Below are 15,540 nucleotides of genomic sequence, written 5' to 3'. Positions count from 1 at the left end.
GTCAGGAGTTTGAGACCAGCCTGGCCAACATGGTGAAACCATGTCTCTATTAAAAATACAAAAATTTGCCAGGCGCAGTGGCTCACGCCTTTAATCCCAGCACTCTGGGAGGCCGAGGCAGGCGGATCACAAGATCAGGAGATCGAGACCATCCTGGCTAATACGGTGAAACCCCGTCTCTACTAAAAATATAAAAAATTAGCCGGGCATGGTGGCGGGCGCCTGTAGTCTCAGCTACTTGGGAGGCTGAGGCAGGAGAATGGCGTGAACCCAGGAGGCGGAGGTTGCAGTGAGCAGAGATCGCACCACTGCACTCCAGCCTGGGCGACAGAGCCAGACTCTGTCTCAAAAAAAAAAAAAAAAAATTGGCATGGTGGCAGGCACCTGTAATCCCAGCCACTCGGGAGGTTGAGGCAGGAGAATCGCTTGAACCCGGGAGGCGGAGGTTGCAGTGAGCTGAGATCGCACCACTGCACCCCAGCCGGGGGCGACAGAGCGAGACTCCGTCTCAAAAACAAAAAACAAAAGAGGCAGAGCACTTGGTTTCATTCCAACTTTTCACTCTTTCACATAACACGATTATAAACGCCTTTCTATATGTAGCTTTTTATTTCTTTTCGTTTTTTTCCCTCGGGATAACTGCCGGAGCAAGGGGTTAGAGGGCGGCCGCTCCCTGGGGGTCCCTGTGGTCCCATCTCCCTCCCTGCCGGTGCTGCCAGCTCCTCTCCTGCGGTTTTGTTCAGCCCTTGTGTGCACTGGAGCCTCGTGTCTGCTCAGGTCTGCTCTGTTTCGGGGCTGGTCATCCTTCCTTGAGCGACCACAGATTTCCACTATGTCCTGGGGTGGGGGGTACCCTCATCCTTCTTGACTTTCAGGCGCGAGTGGGATTTTTCTGCACGAGGCGGGCCTAGACTCGGGTGTGGCTATGAGCCTTTTGCTAGGAGGCCAGCGCGGGGCCGGGCGGCGTCCCTCTTCAGTTTTATTTTTGGAGAGCCTCGCCTGCAGCCTTGCCTGCCTGCAGGGAGGGGCCTGTGCACCGAGGCAGAGCCCGACCCTCAGGACGGTGCCGCGGGGACTGTGTGCATCTTTGACCACCTGGCCCTGCCCCTGCAGCTGCCTGCTCCCGCCCCTCCCACAGCTTCCCCGGGCCCCGGGCCCCTAGGCAAGCTCATTCACGTCGGGGTGCCCAGCACCCGTGCGCCTCTGCAGGGAGGCAGCTGGCAGGGGCGTTCCTGGCTGACTCAGCGCGTGGCCAGTTCTACTGCTGTTGGCTTAGTCCTCTGCTGGGGGCATGGCTGCTCCTGAGTCAGTGCCGGCTGGTGACACCACCGAGACGGGGACTTAGGGAGGCGACTGCATGGGTGATGCAATCTGTGTCTGAGTCTCGGCATCTCAGCACGAGCATCCACATGCATGCCAGTGTGCACACACACGCACACGCATGTACACATGCAGACACATGTACACACCCATGCACGCACATATCCACGCACCTACAGTGACATATACACATGCCCACACACATGCGCACACCCAGTGACATGCATGCCCACACACGTGCGCACACGCATATGCAGTGCCGTGTCCACACACGTGCACATACACACACGCAGATATGTGTGCACACACATGCATATATGCACACTCATGAATGCCAGTATACACACATGCACATACATGCACACGCAAGGTACACATACATACACATGTGCACACTGACATGCACACCACGTGTACACACACGTGTAGAGTCACATGGACATCATTCACGTACATGCAAATAAACATAGACACACATGCGCGCGCGCGCACACACACACACGCAGAGCGCAGTCCTCTCTGGCCTTTCTGGCAGGCCTGGGTTATTACCCAACCCAAAGGGAGCATCTCGCAGGAAATTTCGCCCAAAACAGAAAAGCCAGCACGGGTCAGGGCCTGATGCTCACATGGAAATTGCGAGGGGTGGCTGCCCAGGGCAGCAGGGGCCCAGGGTCTGGGTGGACACTCCTGACTGTGGATGCCAAATAGGACCCCCTGGCCTTCCAAGGAAAACAGGAGGTCGGGCCAGCCCGTTTGTTCTCTGCGTGCACGTATTTTTAGCACTGAGTAATTTAGGTATTTTTAAGCCCAACCAAGGGCGGTTTTCCCTGAGTTGGATGTTTTGTGGCTGCTTTGAAGCTCTCTGGAATCAGAGCCCTCTGAGTGGCCACACGTGGGCTCTGCCTCCAGAGCAGACAGATTGGGCCTTCTCTGCCCCCAAAAAGTGGGGGTGGGACATCTGCTGGAAACCAAGGAGGCTGGGCGGTGTCAAAGGGATTTTTTTTTTTTAATTGATCCTTTTATTGAGATCGCCGTGGAGTCACATCCAGTGCTAACAAAGAATGTAGAGGAATTCTGTGTGTCATTCCCCGGCCGTCCCTGGTGGTAACATTTGGTAAAGCTATGGGCAAGATCGCAGCCAGACAGTCACACACCCACCAGCCTCGCTCAGGTTCCACAGTATTCCGTATTGTGCCCACTAGTGTGTGAGTGTGTGAGGCTTTCTGTGAGTTTATCACTCGTGTAGGCTTGTGGATTCATCACTGTAGTTGAGGCACTAACAGGGATCATTCGTGTTGCCCTTTTATTTACTTATTTATTCAGAGATGGGGTCTCATTAAGTTGCCCAGTCTGGCCTCAACCTCCCAGGCTCAAATGATCCTCCCACCTCAGCCTCCCAAGTAGCTGGGACCACAGGAGTGAGCTACCCATGCCCAGCTAATTTTTTAATTTTTTGTAGAGAGGGGGTCTTGCTATGTTGCCTAGGCTGGCCTCAAACTCCTGGACTCAAGTGATCCTCCCATCTCAGCCTCCCAAAGTGCTGGGATTACAGGCAAGAGCCACCGTGCCTGGCTGTGTTGCCCTTTTATACAGAGACCTATCTCCCTCCCAGCCCCTGCCACTCCCTGATCCCTGGCAGCCGCTAATCTGTTCTCTATTTCTAAAATTTCGTCCTTGGGCTGGGCATGGTGGCTCATGCCTGTAATCCCAGCACTTTGGGAGGCCGAGACAGGCAGATCACTTGAGGTCAGGAGTTTGAGACCAGCCTGGCCAACATGGTAAAACCACGTCTCTACCAAAAATACAAAGATTAGCCAGGCATGGTGGCGCATGCACCTGTAATCCCAGCTACTCAGGAGGCCAAAGTGGGAGTATCGCTGGAGCTGGAGAAGTGGAGGTTGCAGTGAGCTGAGATCGTGCCATTGCACTCCAGCCTGGGCAACAGAACGAGACTCTGTCTAAAAAAAGTCCTCTTAAACACATTACACAAACAGAAGCATGCTACACATCCCAGGCCCTGGAGATTTCCCTGCAGTGTGGTATGCATAGACGGTCCTTTCCTTATCACTAAGTAGGCATTTTTTGAAAACTCTGGAATCTGCCTTGTCTTCTCTGCGGCTGCCTGGCTCTGCAAAACAGACAGCGATGCCATGAGTTATGACAGAGACAGGGTGCGGCTTAATTAACTGCTCACAGATGCCCAGCTGGGACTGTGGCTACCCAGGACTCTTGAACCTGGCCCCTGCCCCTGCCACTCCCATCAGCACCAGCCCCCTCGCTGGGTCCTACTAAGCAGGTTTCTCTAGGCTGGACACTGCTGACACGTGGGGCTAGATCGTTCCCTGGAGCGGGGCCGTCTTGGGCACTGCATGGTGCTGAGCAGCATCCCTGGCCTCCACCCACTCCCTGCCAGGAGTACCCCCAAGTCATGATAGCCACAAATGTCCCAGACATCACCCAGTGCTCCATGGAGGGCAGAGTTACCCCCAGATGAGATCTTTGGGGATTCCACGGACTCCCAAGAGACCCTGCGTCCTGTGATCGTCTGCCCTGTTGAGGTCCTGGGTTTTTCCAGGAGAATTCAAGAAGCAACAGCATGGGCTCCTGACTGGTTCAATATGAAGGACACGAAGGAGAGGCCGGGCTCACACCTGTCATCTCAGCACTTTGAGAGGCCAAGGAGGGTGGATCACCTGAGGTCAGGAGTTCAAGACCAGCCTGGCCAACATGGTGAAACCCTGTCTGTACTAAAAATACACAAATTAGCCGGGTATGGTGGAGAGCACCTGTAATCCCAGCTACTCGAGAGGCTGAGGCAGGAGAATCGCTTGAACCCGGGAGGCAGAGGTTGCAGTGAGCTGAGATCATGCCACCGCACTCCAGCCTGGGCGACAGAGCAAGACTCCGTCTCAAAAAAAAAAAAAACCAGACACGGAGGGGGACAGTCACCAGGGGTTCTGCTGTGATCCCCGCCCTGACCCAGGGTCTCCCCTGGGTACTATGGATATCGCGGTCGGATCCTTCCCTGGCGTGGGGCCGTCCTGGGCACTGCAGGGAGCTGAGCAACGTCCCTGGCCTCCACCCAACCCACGCCATGCCAGGAGCACCCCCCACAGCCACAGATGTCCCCAGACATCACCCAGTGTCCTCTGGAGGGCAAGAACCCCTGCCACGGACTGAGGCAGGCCACTGGGGAGCCTGCGTGGGTCCTTCCTTCTCCAGAGGGCCTGGCCTATTGCCTTTGCCCTTTCTTTCTTTCTTTTTTTGTTTTTGTTTTTTTTTTTTTTGAGACAGAGTCTTGCTCTGTCGCCTAGGCTAGAGTGCAGTGGCGCGATCTCGACTCACTGCAAGCTCCACCTCCCAGGTTCACGTCATTCTCCTGCCTCAGCCTCCAGAGTAGCTGGGAATTATAGGCGCCCGCCACCACGCCCGGCTAATTTTTTTGTATTTTTTTTTTAGTAGAGACGGGGTTTCACCATGTTAGCCAGGATGGTCTCGATCTCCTGACCTCATGATCCGCCTGCCTCGGCCTCCCAAAGTGCTGGGATTACAGGCGTGAGCCACCGCGCCCGGCCTGCCTTTGCCCTTTCATTCCCTCGTTCCGCAAAGTCTCAGAGAGGATTGTGACGGCTGACCGCGTGCCAGGCTCTATGCTGAGAGTTAAACAAGTGCCAGCTCTGTGTACACGGAGGCCCCTGGTCTCCACCCAGAGGCGAAATGGCCGTGCCTAGAGTCAGGAAGGTTGAGCCAAGGCCGGGCGCCCCTGCTGCCACCCAGAGGCCTGACCTGAACTTTGACCGACACCCCTCTGCTTCCCCCACAGCTCTCTGGACAACGGGGCCCAGAGCTGATGGCAGACAATGTCAGCCACTAACAACATAGCCCAGGCCCGGAAGCTGGTGGAACAGCTACGCATCGAAGCCGGGATTGAGCGTATCAAGGTGAGCCCGACGGGCACCAAGAAGAGGAGGGAGAGACCCTTGGGTGCCCCAAAAATGGGGGGCAGGAGGGCAGAGCCTTGCACCCCAACTGTGCCTCTTGCTGTGTGAGCTTGGGACCCTCCCTTAACCTCTCTGAGCCTCCGTTTCCTCGGCAGAAAGAGGCAGCTGACCTAACACCTATCTCCTGCCTTCGTGCAGCAATGTAACGTGCTTTGTAAACACACTGGGTCCCCGTGGAGACGGTCATCGTGACAGAGGACTTTGTCGTCCTCATCTGCATTGCTCTGTCCAGCTCCTTGGCAATGACAGATGCAAATTAAACTGAGAGACACAGTCCCAGGCGGGAGGAGACTGCATGTCCTATCTACTTTTTTCACTTCTGTGTTGATTGAAGGATTTGTTTGTTTGTTTGTTTGTTTGTTTGAGACGGAGTCTCGATCTGTCACCCAGGCTGGAGTGCAGTGGCGCGATCTCGGCTCACTGCAACCTCTGCCTCCCGGGTTCAAGCGATTCTCCTGCCTCAACCTCCCAAATAGCTGGGATTACAGGCATGCACTACCACGCCCGGCTAATTTTTTGTATTTTTAGTAGAGACGGTGTTTCGCCATGTTGGCCAGGCTGGTCTCGAACTCCTGACCTCAGGTGATCCGCCCGCTTCGGCCTCCCAAAGTGCTGGGATTCCAGGCGTGAGCCACCATGCCCGGCCCGTTTGAAGTTTTTTACAAGGATCACACTTGAGGCTGCACCTGGTGGAGAGAGAGAGATTTTAAGGCAAGTTCTGAAATCTGCAGGGCAGGCCAGCAGGCTGGAGACCCAGGGAAGAGTTGGTGCTGCAGCTGGAACCCCAAGGCCACCTGGAGGCAGAGTTCCCTCCTCCTGGGAGGACCCCAGGCTTTTTCTCTTAAGCCCTTCAACTGATTAGATGAGGCCCACCTGCATTACAGAGGGTCACCTGCTGTGCTTGAAGTCTACGGATTTAAATGTGAATCACATCAGGAAAAAAAAAAAAAAGGCCAGGCGCGGTGGCTCATGCCTGTAATCCCAGCACTTTGGGAGGCCGAGGCGGGTGGATCACGAGGTCAGGCGATCGAGACCATCCTGGCGAACAGGGTGAAACCCCGTCTCTACTAAAAATACAAAAAATTAGCCAGGCAAGGTGGCAGGTGCCTGTAGTCCCAGCTACTCGGGAGGCTGAGGCAGGAGAATGGCGTGAACCCAGGAGGTGGAGCTTGCAGTGAGTAGAGATCGCGCCACTGCACTCCAGCCTGGGCGACAGAGCAAGAGTCCGTCTCAAAAAAAAAAAAAACAACTTTTGCATGCCAGGCACAGTGGCTCACACCTGTAATCCCAGCACTTTGGGAGGCCGAGGCAGGAGGATCACTTGAGGTCAGACGTTCAATTCCAGCCTGGGCAACAACATAGCAAGACCCCATCTCTACAAAATAAAAAACAGGCTGAGTGTGGTGGCTCACACTTATAATCCCAGCACTTTGGGAAGCTGAGGTGGGCAGATCACCTGAGGTCAGGGGTTCGAGACCAGCCTGGCCAACATGGTGAAACCCCGTCTCTCCTAAAAATACAAAAAAAATTACCTGGGTATGGTGGTGCATGCCTGTAATCCCAGCTATTTGGGAGGCTGAGGCAGGAGAATCGCTTGATTCTGGGAGGCGAAGGTTGCAGTGAGCCGAGATCGCGCCATTGCACTCCAGCCTGGGCAACAGAGCAAGACTCTATCTCAAAAAAAAAAAAAAAAAAGAAAAGAAAAAACAACCGTCACAGCAACATCTAAAAAAACATTTAACTGGCCAGGCACGGTGACTCACGCCTGTAATCGCAGCACTTTGGGAGGCTGAGGTGGGCGGATCACAAGGTCAGGAGTTCGAGACCAGCCTGGCCAATATGGTGAAACCCCGTCTCTACTAAAATTACAAAAAAATTAGCCAGGCGTGGTGGCAGGCGCCTATAGTCCCAGCTACTTGGGAGGCTGAGTCAGGAGAATAACTTGAACCCGGGAGGCAGAGGTTGCAGTGAGCTGAGATTGCGCCACTGCCCTCCAACCCCGGGCGACAGGGTGAGACTCCATCTCAAAAAAAAAAAAAAAAAAAAAAAAAATTTAACCAAACCCCGGGGCACCATGGCCCGCCCTAGTGCACCCATAAAATCAGCCATCACCCCACGTATGCACTCAGAACTCAGCTCTCCAGCACCTGTCACCAGCTTGTCATTATTTGCCACGGGAATTTATTAGGAAGGGGTGCCTGGCCCTTGCTTTGCTCCCAGCCGGGGCACGGACAGAGTCATCCCTGCTGGCCAGGTGGCACAGGAGTCAAAAACGGTTCTGATCGGCCGGTGAGCCTCCCTCCAGCGCAGCTCTGAGCCCTCCCAGACCCCATCACGCTGCCACCGGCCGGGATCCAGCCAGGAGGGGAGGGGTCTGCCTCCCACAGGTGTCTGAATGTTCCAGAAATCTGACTGCTGAGGACAGACCTGAGCATTCAAAGCATTCCTTCGGGCTGAAGAATGAGAAAGCCCTGGTTGAAGTGGTTTTCCTTTTATGAGTGGGTGCCAGCCCCCAGCCCGGGCGGAGGGCGGTGACTCATCCTGCCCGGTTTGATGTTGAGGAGGGGCCCCCACCGCCCCTTTGAATGTCAGGCCTCGGGGGAGCCAGGATTTGACCCGTCCCTACTCCCAGTCCCGCCTGAGGTTTTACATCCCCAGCTCCAACGCGGCGACCAGAACCACAGAACCTCAACGGCGACAATCTTGGGGCTCACCAGCCCAGCGCAGTGGGCATGGGGGGTGGCGCCAAGGCAGCCACGTGCTGGAGCCACAATGCCAGCTACTTTCAGGGTCTGGAGGCTATTTCTGTCATCCAGGAGGGCTGCTTCCCAAATAGAAATCTAGAAAGCAGGCCAGGTCCGAGTCATCACAGGCTGCGGCCGGCAGGCTCACTCTGTGGGCATGATCGTCCCCCGGCTGCCCAGGTGGGCAAGACCCCAAAGCTGTCCCACAGGCTCCTGGCCGTTTGAGGGGCCCAGGTCCCAGGTATCCTTGGGGTCCAAAGGAGGACGGAGGATCTGGGAAGCAGAGGTACTGGCCGGGCGAGGTGGCTCATGCCTGTAACCCCAGAGCTTTCAGAGGTCTAGGCGGGAGGATTGCCTGAGCCTAGGAGTTTGAGACCAGCCTGAGCAACATAGTGAGACCCTCGTCTGTACAAGAAAATTATTCTAAAAATTATGGCCAGGCCGGGCACAGTGGCTCATGCCTGTAATCCCAGCACTTTGGGAGGCCGAGGTGGGCGGGCCACCTGAGGTCAGGAGTTTGAGACCAGCCTGGCCAACATGGTGAAACGCTGTCTCTACTAAAAATACAAAAATTACCCTGGCGTGGTGGCGGGCGCCTGTAATCCCAGCTACTCAGGAGGCTGAGGCGGGAGAATGGCTTGGACCCAGGGGGCGGAGGTTGCAGTGAGCCGAGATCACACCACTGCACTCCAGCCTGGCCGACAGAGACTCTGTCTCAAAAAATAATAATAATAAATAATAAAAATAAAAATTATGGCCAGGTGTAGTGGCTCACTCCTGTAGTCCCAGCTACTCAGGTAGTCCCAGCTACTCAGGTACTCCCAGCTGAGGCGGGAGAATCACTTGAGCCCAGGAGGTGGAGGCTGCATTGAGCTATGATAGCACCACTGCACTCCAGCCTGGAGGACAGAGCGAGACCATGTCTCAAAAACAGATAACAAAGGCACCTCCGTGAAGCGACACAGCGATCCTTCTCGGATCATCCCCTCGCCTCTGCCACATCTAATCCTCCCCGTGATCGCCCTCTCGCCTTCCAGGAGAGAAAGCGAGGAGAGAAAGGTCGCTGAGTCCCACAGAGACACAGTTACCGGTTACGGGATGAGATCCAGGGCCAGACGGACGTGTCCCCGTTTAGCTTGACCTAGGACACCTGACACCCCAGCCCCAGCCCTGCTGGGGTGAGCTAAGCGGGGAGTGGCAGCGGCACCCCCAAAGGAATGGCCAGGAGAGACGGACGTGTGGCCTGGGGTGGGCTGGCAGCAGCCCGGGGCAGGGGGTCCCTCCTGTGACCGGAAGCTTCAGCCCCTCAGAGAGTCAGAGTCATCAGGGGGTTCAGGCTGCAAGAGAAAGATGGAGACGGGCTTATCTCGTCCTCACCGGGCCCAGCCCCCTGGCCGGGTGTCACTGTGAAACCTCCCTCAAGCTCGTCAAATGTGCAGGCAGCGTTTTCCTATCAGGACCTTCCTTCCTTGGGGTGAGAATGAGGTCCTGGACTCCGAAAGCGGGGTCCATCTGTCCCTGACCCTTTGTGTTCAAAACCTGGCAACGCTTTTGCTGAAGCAAGCCCAGCCTTTTCTTTTTTAAAAAAATCTTTTTTAGGCCAGGCGCCGTGGCTCACGCCTGTAATCCCAGCAGTTTGGGAGGCTGAGGCAGGTGGATCACTTGAAGTCGGGAGTTTGAGACCATCCTGGCCAACATGGTGAAACCCGTCTCTACCAAAAATACAAAAATTAGCTGGGCGTGGCGGCGGGCACCTGTAGTCCCAGCTACTCGGGAGGCTGAGGCAGGAGAATTGCTTGAACCCGGGGAGCAAGAGATTGCAGTGAGCTGAGATCACACCACTGCACTTTTCTTTTTTTAATTTTGGGAAAAGACATGCATAAACTTATTTATTTATTTATTTATTTATCTTAATTGAGACAGGGTCTCGCTCCATCCCCCAGGCTGGAGTACAGTGGCGTAATCTTGACTCACTGCAGCCTCAACCTCCCAGGCTCAAGCAATCCTCCAGCCTTAGCCGCCTAGTTAGCTGGGACTACAGACGCCCACATCACTATGCCTGGCTCATTTTTGTGTATTTTGGAGAGATAGAGCCTCATTGTGTTGCCTAGGCTGGTCTCAAACTCCTAGGCTCAAGTGATCCTCCCGCCTCAGCCTCCCAACATGTTGGGATTACAGGTGGGAGCCACCGCACCTGGCCAAGACACATATAAAGTTTACCACTAATGATATTTAATATAGTCACAATGCTGTGCACCCAATCATGTTTATTCCAGGACATTCCATCACCCCAAAAGGAAACCCTGTCCCCCCCCGTCTCTGTGGATAGGCCCGTCCTGGACATTTCATAGAAATGGGATCACACGGCCGGGTGCGGTGGCTCACACCTGTAATCCCAGCACTTTGGGAGGCTGAGGCAGGCGTATCGCGAGGTCAGGAGTTTGAGACCAGCCTGATCAACATGGTGAAACCCCATCTCTACTAAAAATACAAAAATTAGCTGGGTGTGGTGACGCATGCCCGTAATCCCAGCTACTTGGGAGGCTGAGGCAGGAGAATCACTTGAACCCGCGAGTTGGAGGTTGCAGTGAGCCGAGATCGTACCACTGCACTAGAGCCTGGGCAATAAATAGAGTCTCCGTCTCAAAAGGAAAAGAAAGAAATGGGATCACACACTGTGTGGCCTTCTGTGTCTGGCATCTCTCACTGAGCGTGAGGCCCTTAAGATGCATCCACGTTGTGGCTTATGTCAGAGCCTCGCTCCTCTTCATGGCTGAGTAATATTCCAGTGTGTGGACGGGCCGCACTGTTTGCCCACGCCCCCGTTGATGGGCTCCTGAGCTGTTTCTGCCTGTGGCTATTGGGAATGGTGCTGCTGTGAACCCGGGTGTGCCAGCCTCTTCTTATATCTCCCCTCTCTCCTCCTTGTGCTCAAACACAGGTCTCCAAAGCGGCGTCCGACCTCATGAGCTACTGTGAGCAACACTCCCGGAACGACCCTCTGCTGGTCGGAGTCCCTGCCTCCGAGAACCCCTTTAAGGACAAGAAACCTTGTATTATTTTATAACTGTGTTCTCACATGTTTTCTCTCTCTCTCTCTCTCTCTCTCTCTCTGTCTCAGGCAGGGCATCATTCAGTAATTAGCTCAAACAAAACATCTCAAGTCCCCAAAACCTTTAATTCCAAAAGAAATCCCCCCGCCCCCTCCAAAAAAGGCGTTCCCACCGCCCGGATGGGATAGAATGGACCTTGTAGGTGTAGATGGATCTTCAGGTCTGACCCCATTGCCCTCTCAGTTTGGGCCAAAAGGGATGGAGGCTTTACGGCCACTTCCCCTTTCGGAATCACTGAAATCCCCCAGCGACGGGGTAACAATTTTTTAAAACTCTCAATTGCCGTTTCGATTGTGGACCGGCGCCGAGGGGGAAAGGGAGGTGACTTCGCCCGGTGGCAATAGTTCTGGGAGAATTGGCCATTGGTAAAAAGACTTCATAGGGTCACTGGAATGCTTTGTGTTGTTTTTAAGTAGAGGTAAAATTGAGGTGGGTGGAGGGGGAGGTGACATCATGAAGTTTTTTGGAAATATCTCTCCATTTAAAAAATTGTTACTCTATACGGCTAAACTCGGATTGTGATGGTTGAACCCGTCGCTAAACTGCACCATTATGCAATGAATGCACGATGGAGTGTGGGGGTCGGGAGGGGGCTTCGTCTATGAAAAGTTGCCAAGTGTGACTCCCTTGCATGATCTTCGCCATGGGTCCTTTCTGCAGGGTCCCCTCTGTGCCAGAAACGGGTTTTTGGGACTTGCCCCAGGGAAGCCGTCACCGGCCCGGCCCATCATGTTTTTGGATTTTTTTTTTTTTTCTTTTTTTGAGATGGAGTTTCACTCTTGTTACCCAGGCTGGAGTGCAGCAGCGTGATCTCGGCTCACCGCAACCTCCGCCTCCCCGGTTCAAGTGATTCTCCTGCCTCAGCCTCCCGAGTAGCTGAGACCACAGGCGTGCACCACCACACCCGGCTAATTTTTGTACTTTTAGTAGAGACGGGGTTTCACCGTGTTGGCCAGGCCGCTCTCAAACTCCTGACCTCGTGATCCGCCCACCTCGGCCTCCCGAAGTGCTGGGATTACAGGCGTGAGCCACCACGCCCAGCGTGTTTTAAGCACGAGGCATCTGTGTGGCTGGGAGAGGCTTTGACCGTCCTTGGCTCTTCCAGGTTGTCTTACCCTCTGACATCCACCGTAGACATTTTTCAAACAGAAATGCAGGCTGGGGAGCCGCGGCAGGGCGGCTGGGGCTACCCTGTGCTGCTGTGTGTATAAAATTGTTCCACGATCTTGGAGTGACTTTGAAGGACTCTGGGAGGTGAGACGTTGTCCCAGAGATCGAAACGTCTGCTCAAAAAGTTACCCTGTCGCTCGAACCCGATCTTTTTGCTTTTCCATCCCGTGCGACCCAGGACGGCTGTCTGAGGCCCGGGAGATGCCTTAGACGCAGGATGGGCCACTCCTCCCAGCGGCAAGTGGAAATCGAAGATGTCATGGGGTTGGGGGGAGGCTTCTGAAAGTTGACTGCACCCTCCTCTGCGGCACGGACAGGAGCAGGTGCAGCCACATCTTCCAAGGCCTGCCGGCATCACCTGCAGCCACACCTGAGATGGATCCTGAGCAGCCGGGACCCCACACAGCCCTGATCACAGGAGGCCTGGCCGCCCGGACCCCCTCCATGGGGCTGGCCTAGAAGCAAGTAGAAAAAAACTAGCCTAGTCCTGTCCCTCCGGCCTCAGTGGAGACGGGTGTCTAAGAACCCATGCCGAGAGGGTTTCTGGACGGCCGCCCGGGTCCTCCGTGCAGGCCCGTGAGGCGGGGATCCCTGCTCAGCTCACTTCCTGGGGTGACTGCCAGGGTTCCCACCTCGCCAAGGCTAGAGGGCTCCGTGTGTGTGCAGGTGTGGGGGGAGTGACCTCCACTCCTCAACCTCGGGCAGCTCCCACAGGCCACAGCCGGGCTCCTCACCCCCGGCACCCAGCTCTCTACGGCAGGTCCGGGAGGGCTGGGACTTCGGGGAGCCCTCCCCACCAAACCTGCTGTTGGCCCAGGAGAGCCCCAGAGGCTCCCGGAGACTGCAGCCTCCTGTGGTTGGGCTGGGAGCCGGTGGGGTTTGGGTGTGGGCATCCCCACCACCCATAGCAGGAATGGCAGGAAGGGACAAAGGCCTGTTCCAGAGACCCTGGGAGGACCCCAGGCAGGGAGACCCTGTCTGCCTCCACCCTTTCCAACGAGCCATCTTGGTAACTTGGAACAAACACACCCCACCCCGTTTTTCCTTAAAAGAGGCCTTAATCCCCGAGCCCCTGCTGCCAGGGCAGAGGGAGGAGGGGGCACAGCTGTGCCAAGCCTGGCCCCACTGGTGTGTCCTCACGATGTGACCCCAGAAATGCCAGCGGGGAACAGAGGCTGCTGCAGAGACGCAGCCCCAGGCAGCCGGGCCTCCTAGGCTGGTGGAGATGGTGGTGTTAAACCCCAGCTTCCAGGGACACTTAGCTCCAAAGGCCCTGAAGCCACGTCTCCTGCCCCACAGACGGGATCCTGCGCAGAAGTCAGAAAGCCTGGGGTCCGAGCGTTCTAGGTAAACTGAGGCTCGGGGAGGGGAAGGACAGGCTGGCCTCTCCTTCACTGTCCACAGGGCCTTGGGTTCCCTGAGCTGTCCAGACCCCACCATCTCCCGGACCCCAGGGAGGTGGCCATTGCCAGAAGCCTGTGGGTTTCTTTCTAGCTTGGGGGATTTAAAAAAAATTCTCCACTTTTTTTTCCTTTAGAGTAGACCTCAGTGACCACACTGTGGAAAATACCTTTGCAGACGCGGCACCCGAGTGCACACACCGACCACCGCATGTGCTTTTCTGCCGGGAATCCCTGGGGTGGACGCATGTTTTATGGGTGTTTCCAGGAGCGTGCGTGCACCTCCAGACAGGGAGCTGACGGGCAGGGGTGGCGGCAGCAGCTCTAGCCTTGGGGAGACGAGTCTCTCTCAGCCACGCCAGGGGAAAAGAGAGTTAAGGACACTCACCCCCACCCACGCACACACACAAGGCAGCGTCGGGTGGGAGAGAGAAGGCTGTTTCTCCTTCTGTAGCCTGGGTCTCCGACCGGCCTTCCCCGGTGCTGAGCAAGACACCAGTTGCCGGGTGAAGGGCCACAGCGGGCCAGGCCCCGACCCTGTCGTGACCCACCTGGGCACCTTCCCGGACCAGCTCTGCCTCCCCTGCCCTCCTGTCTCCAGGAAGGAGCCAGAACACTCACCCCTCTCCCACTCTCCCCAGGGGTAACCCCAGGCCAAGCACAGGTAGCTCAGCTGTGACCTCTGGCCCCTGGGGACATAAACGGCGCGGCTGGGCCGGAGCGGAAGGTGCTCCTCTTTCCCTCCTTCTGCGTGGTCCCTTTGACGGGCCGGCCACCGTGTACGAGGCGCAACGCTAGGCCTCCAGGCCACGCATCCATCTCCAAGTTAACAGCCCCTGCCCTGCCCAAGCTCTGGGGCAGCGAGGAGAGGGCCATCACACACCTGCCCCTGCGTGAGTGACCCGGGAGGGGGCTTCCGGGTGGAGGTGGAGCCACCACGCCCTTCCTCAAGGGGTCACTTATTAAAAAGTCCACGGCCTGAGGCCGGGCCCTCTGCACAGAAGCCATATGCCGGCCAGCCGCGCCTCCTGCTCTGTCCACGGAACCGTTGCCGATCTAATCTTTGTAAACACCTGTCTCCTGTTTCCAGCCGCCGCCTGTGGTTCTAGCAGGTTCTATGCCATCTGCATTGGGATGTCTGGTTGTTTTTATTTCTGACTTTTTTAAAATTCCAGGTGTGCCGCACCCACTTTCTTGCAGTGTTTTAATATTGTGTGGAGTTGTTGATACAACGTGAATTCATACACAATAAAAAGCCTCACTCTCCCTTTTCTCCTGGCTGCGGGCTGTTCCTTCTCTCCCTGTCCCAGCGCTTGCTGGGGAGGGAGCTCCTAGCATGCAAGCAGATGCCCCGGGCTTGGCTCCAGGCATGGGGACCCATGGCCCCATACCATCCCGTCCACCCTCCCTTCACCGGCCCAGGGAAGAGGTAACAGGAGGGGACCCCTGGAGGCAGCACCACAAACCGGGAACGTTCAGGCCCAATGGGCTTTCGGATTTGTACTTAGAACATCTAGGAGGGGCCGGGCGCTGTGGCTCAGGCCTGGAATCCCAGCACTTTGGAAGCCCGAGGCTGGCGGATCACCTGAGGTCAGGAGTTCGAGACCAGCCTGGCCAACATGGTGAGACCACGTCTCTACTAAAACTATAAAAATTAGCTGGGTGTGATGGCACATGATTATAATCCCAGCTCCTCAAGAGGATGAGGCAGGAGAATTGCTTGAACCCAAGAGGCAAAGGCTGCAGTGAACCAAGATCACGCCACTGCACTCCAGCCTGGGCAACAGATCAA

The 15,540-nt window shown here is 55.9% G+C and overlaps 2 protein-coding genes across 2 annotated transcripts in view; both read left to right on the top strand.

Moving 5' to 3' along the window:
- Positions 1-15,020, top strand: part of GNG7 (G protein subunit gamma 7) — a 191,896-nt gene extending 176,876 nt beyond the window's left edge. Inside the window, exons 4-5 of the mRNA XM_024238139.3 lie at positions 5,144-5,261; positions 11,007-15,020. Of these exons, the coding sequence (XP_024093907.1) occupies positions 5,181-5,261; positions 11,007-11,132 (207 nt within the window). The 5' untranslated portion in view covers positions 5,144-5,180 and the 3' untranslated portion in view covers positions 11,133-15,020. The remainder of the gene's footprint in view (positions 1-5,143; positions 5,262-11,006) is intronic.
- Positions 12,566-14,395, top strand: LOC100937097 (uncharacterized). The gene is made up of 3 exons (XM_003779022.4): positions 12,566-12,612; positions 13,054-13,220; positions 13,905-14,395. Exons 1-3 carry the CDS (start codon positions 12,566-12,568, stop codon positions 14,393-14,395), a joined length of 705 nt encoding a protein of 234 aa, XP_003779070.2.
- Positions 15,021-15,540: the final 520 nt, after the last annotated feature.

Source organism: Pongo abelii, chromosome 20, assembly GCF_028885655.2.
Source record: "Pongo abelii isolate AG06213 chromosome 20, NHGRI_mPonAbe1-v2.0_pri, whole genome shotgun sequence".
Classification (NCBI taxonomy): domain Eukaryota; kingdom Metazoa; phylum Chordata; class Mammalia; order Primates; family Hominidae; genus Pongo; species Pongo abelii.
Note: the sequence above shows the minus strand (reverse complement) of the source record. Positions and strands in the feature narration are given on the sequence as shown.

Coding starts and splice junctions, on each gene's coding strand:
- LOC100937097 (XM_003779022.4), top strand. CDS start 12,566: ATGGGCCACTCCTCCCAGCGGCAAGTGGAAATCGAAGATGTCATGGG. Junction 12,613..13,053: donor GAAATCGAAGATGTCATGGG/GTTGGGGGGAGG, acceptor AACCTCGGGCAG/CTCCCACAGGCCACAGCCGG. Junction 13,221..13,904: donor TGTGGTTGGGCTGGGAGCCG/GTGGGGTTTGGG, acceptor CTCAGTGACCAC/ACTGTGGAAAATACCTTTGC.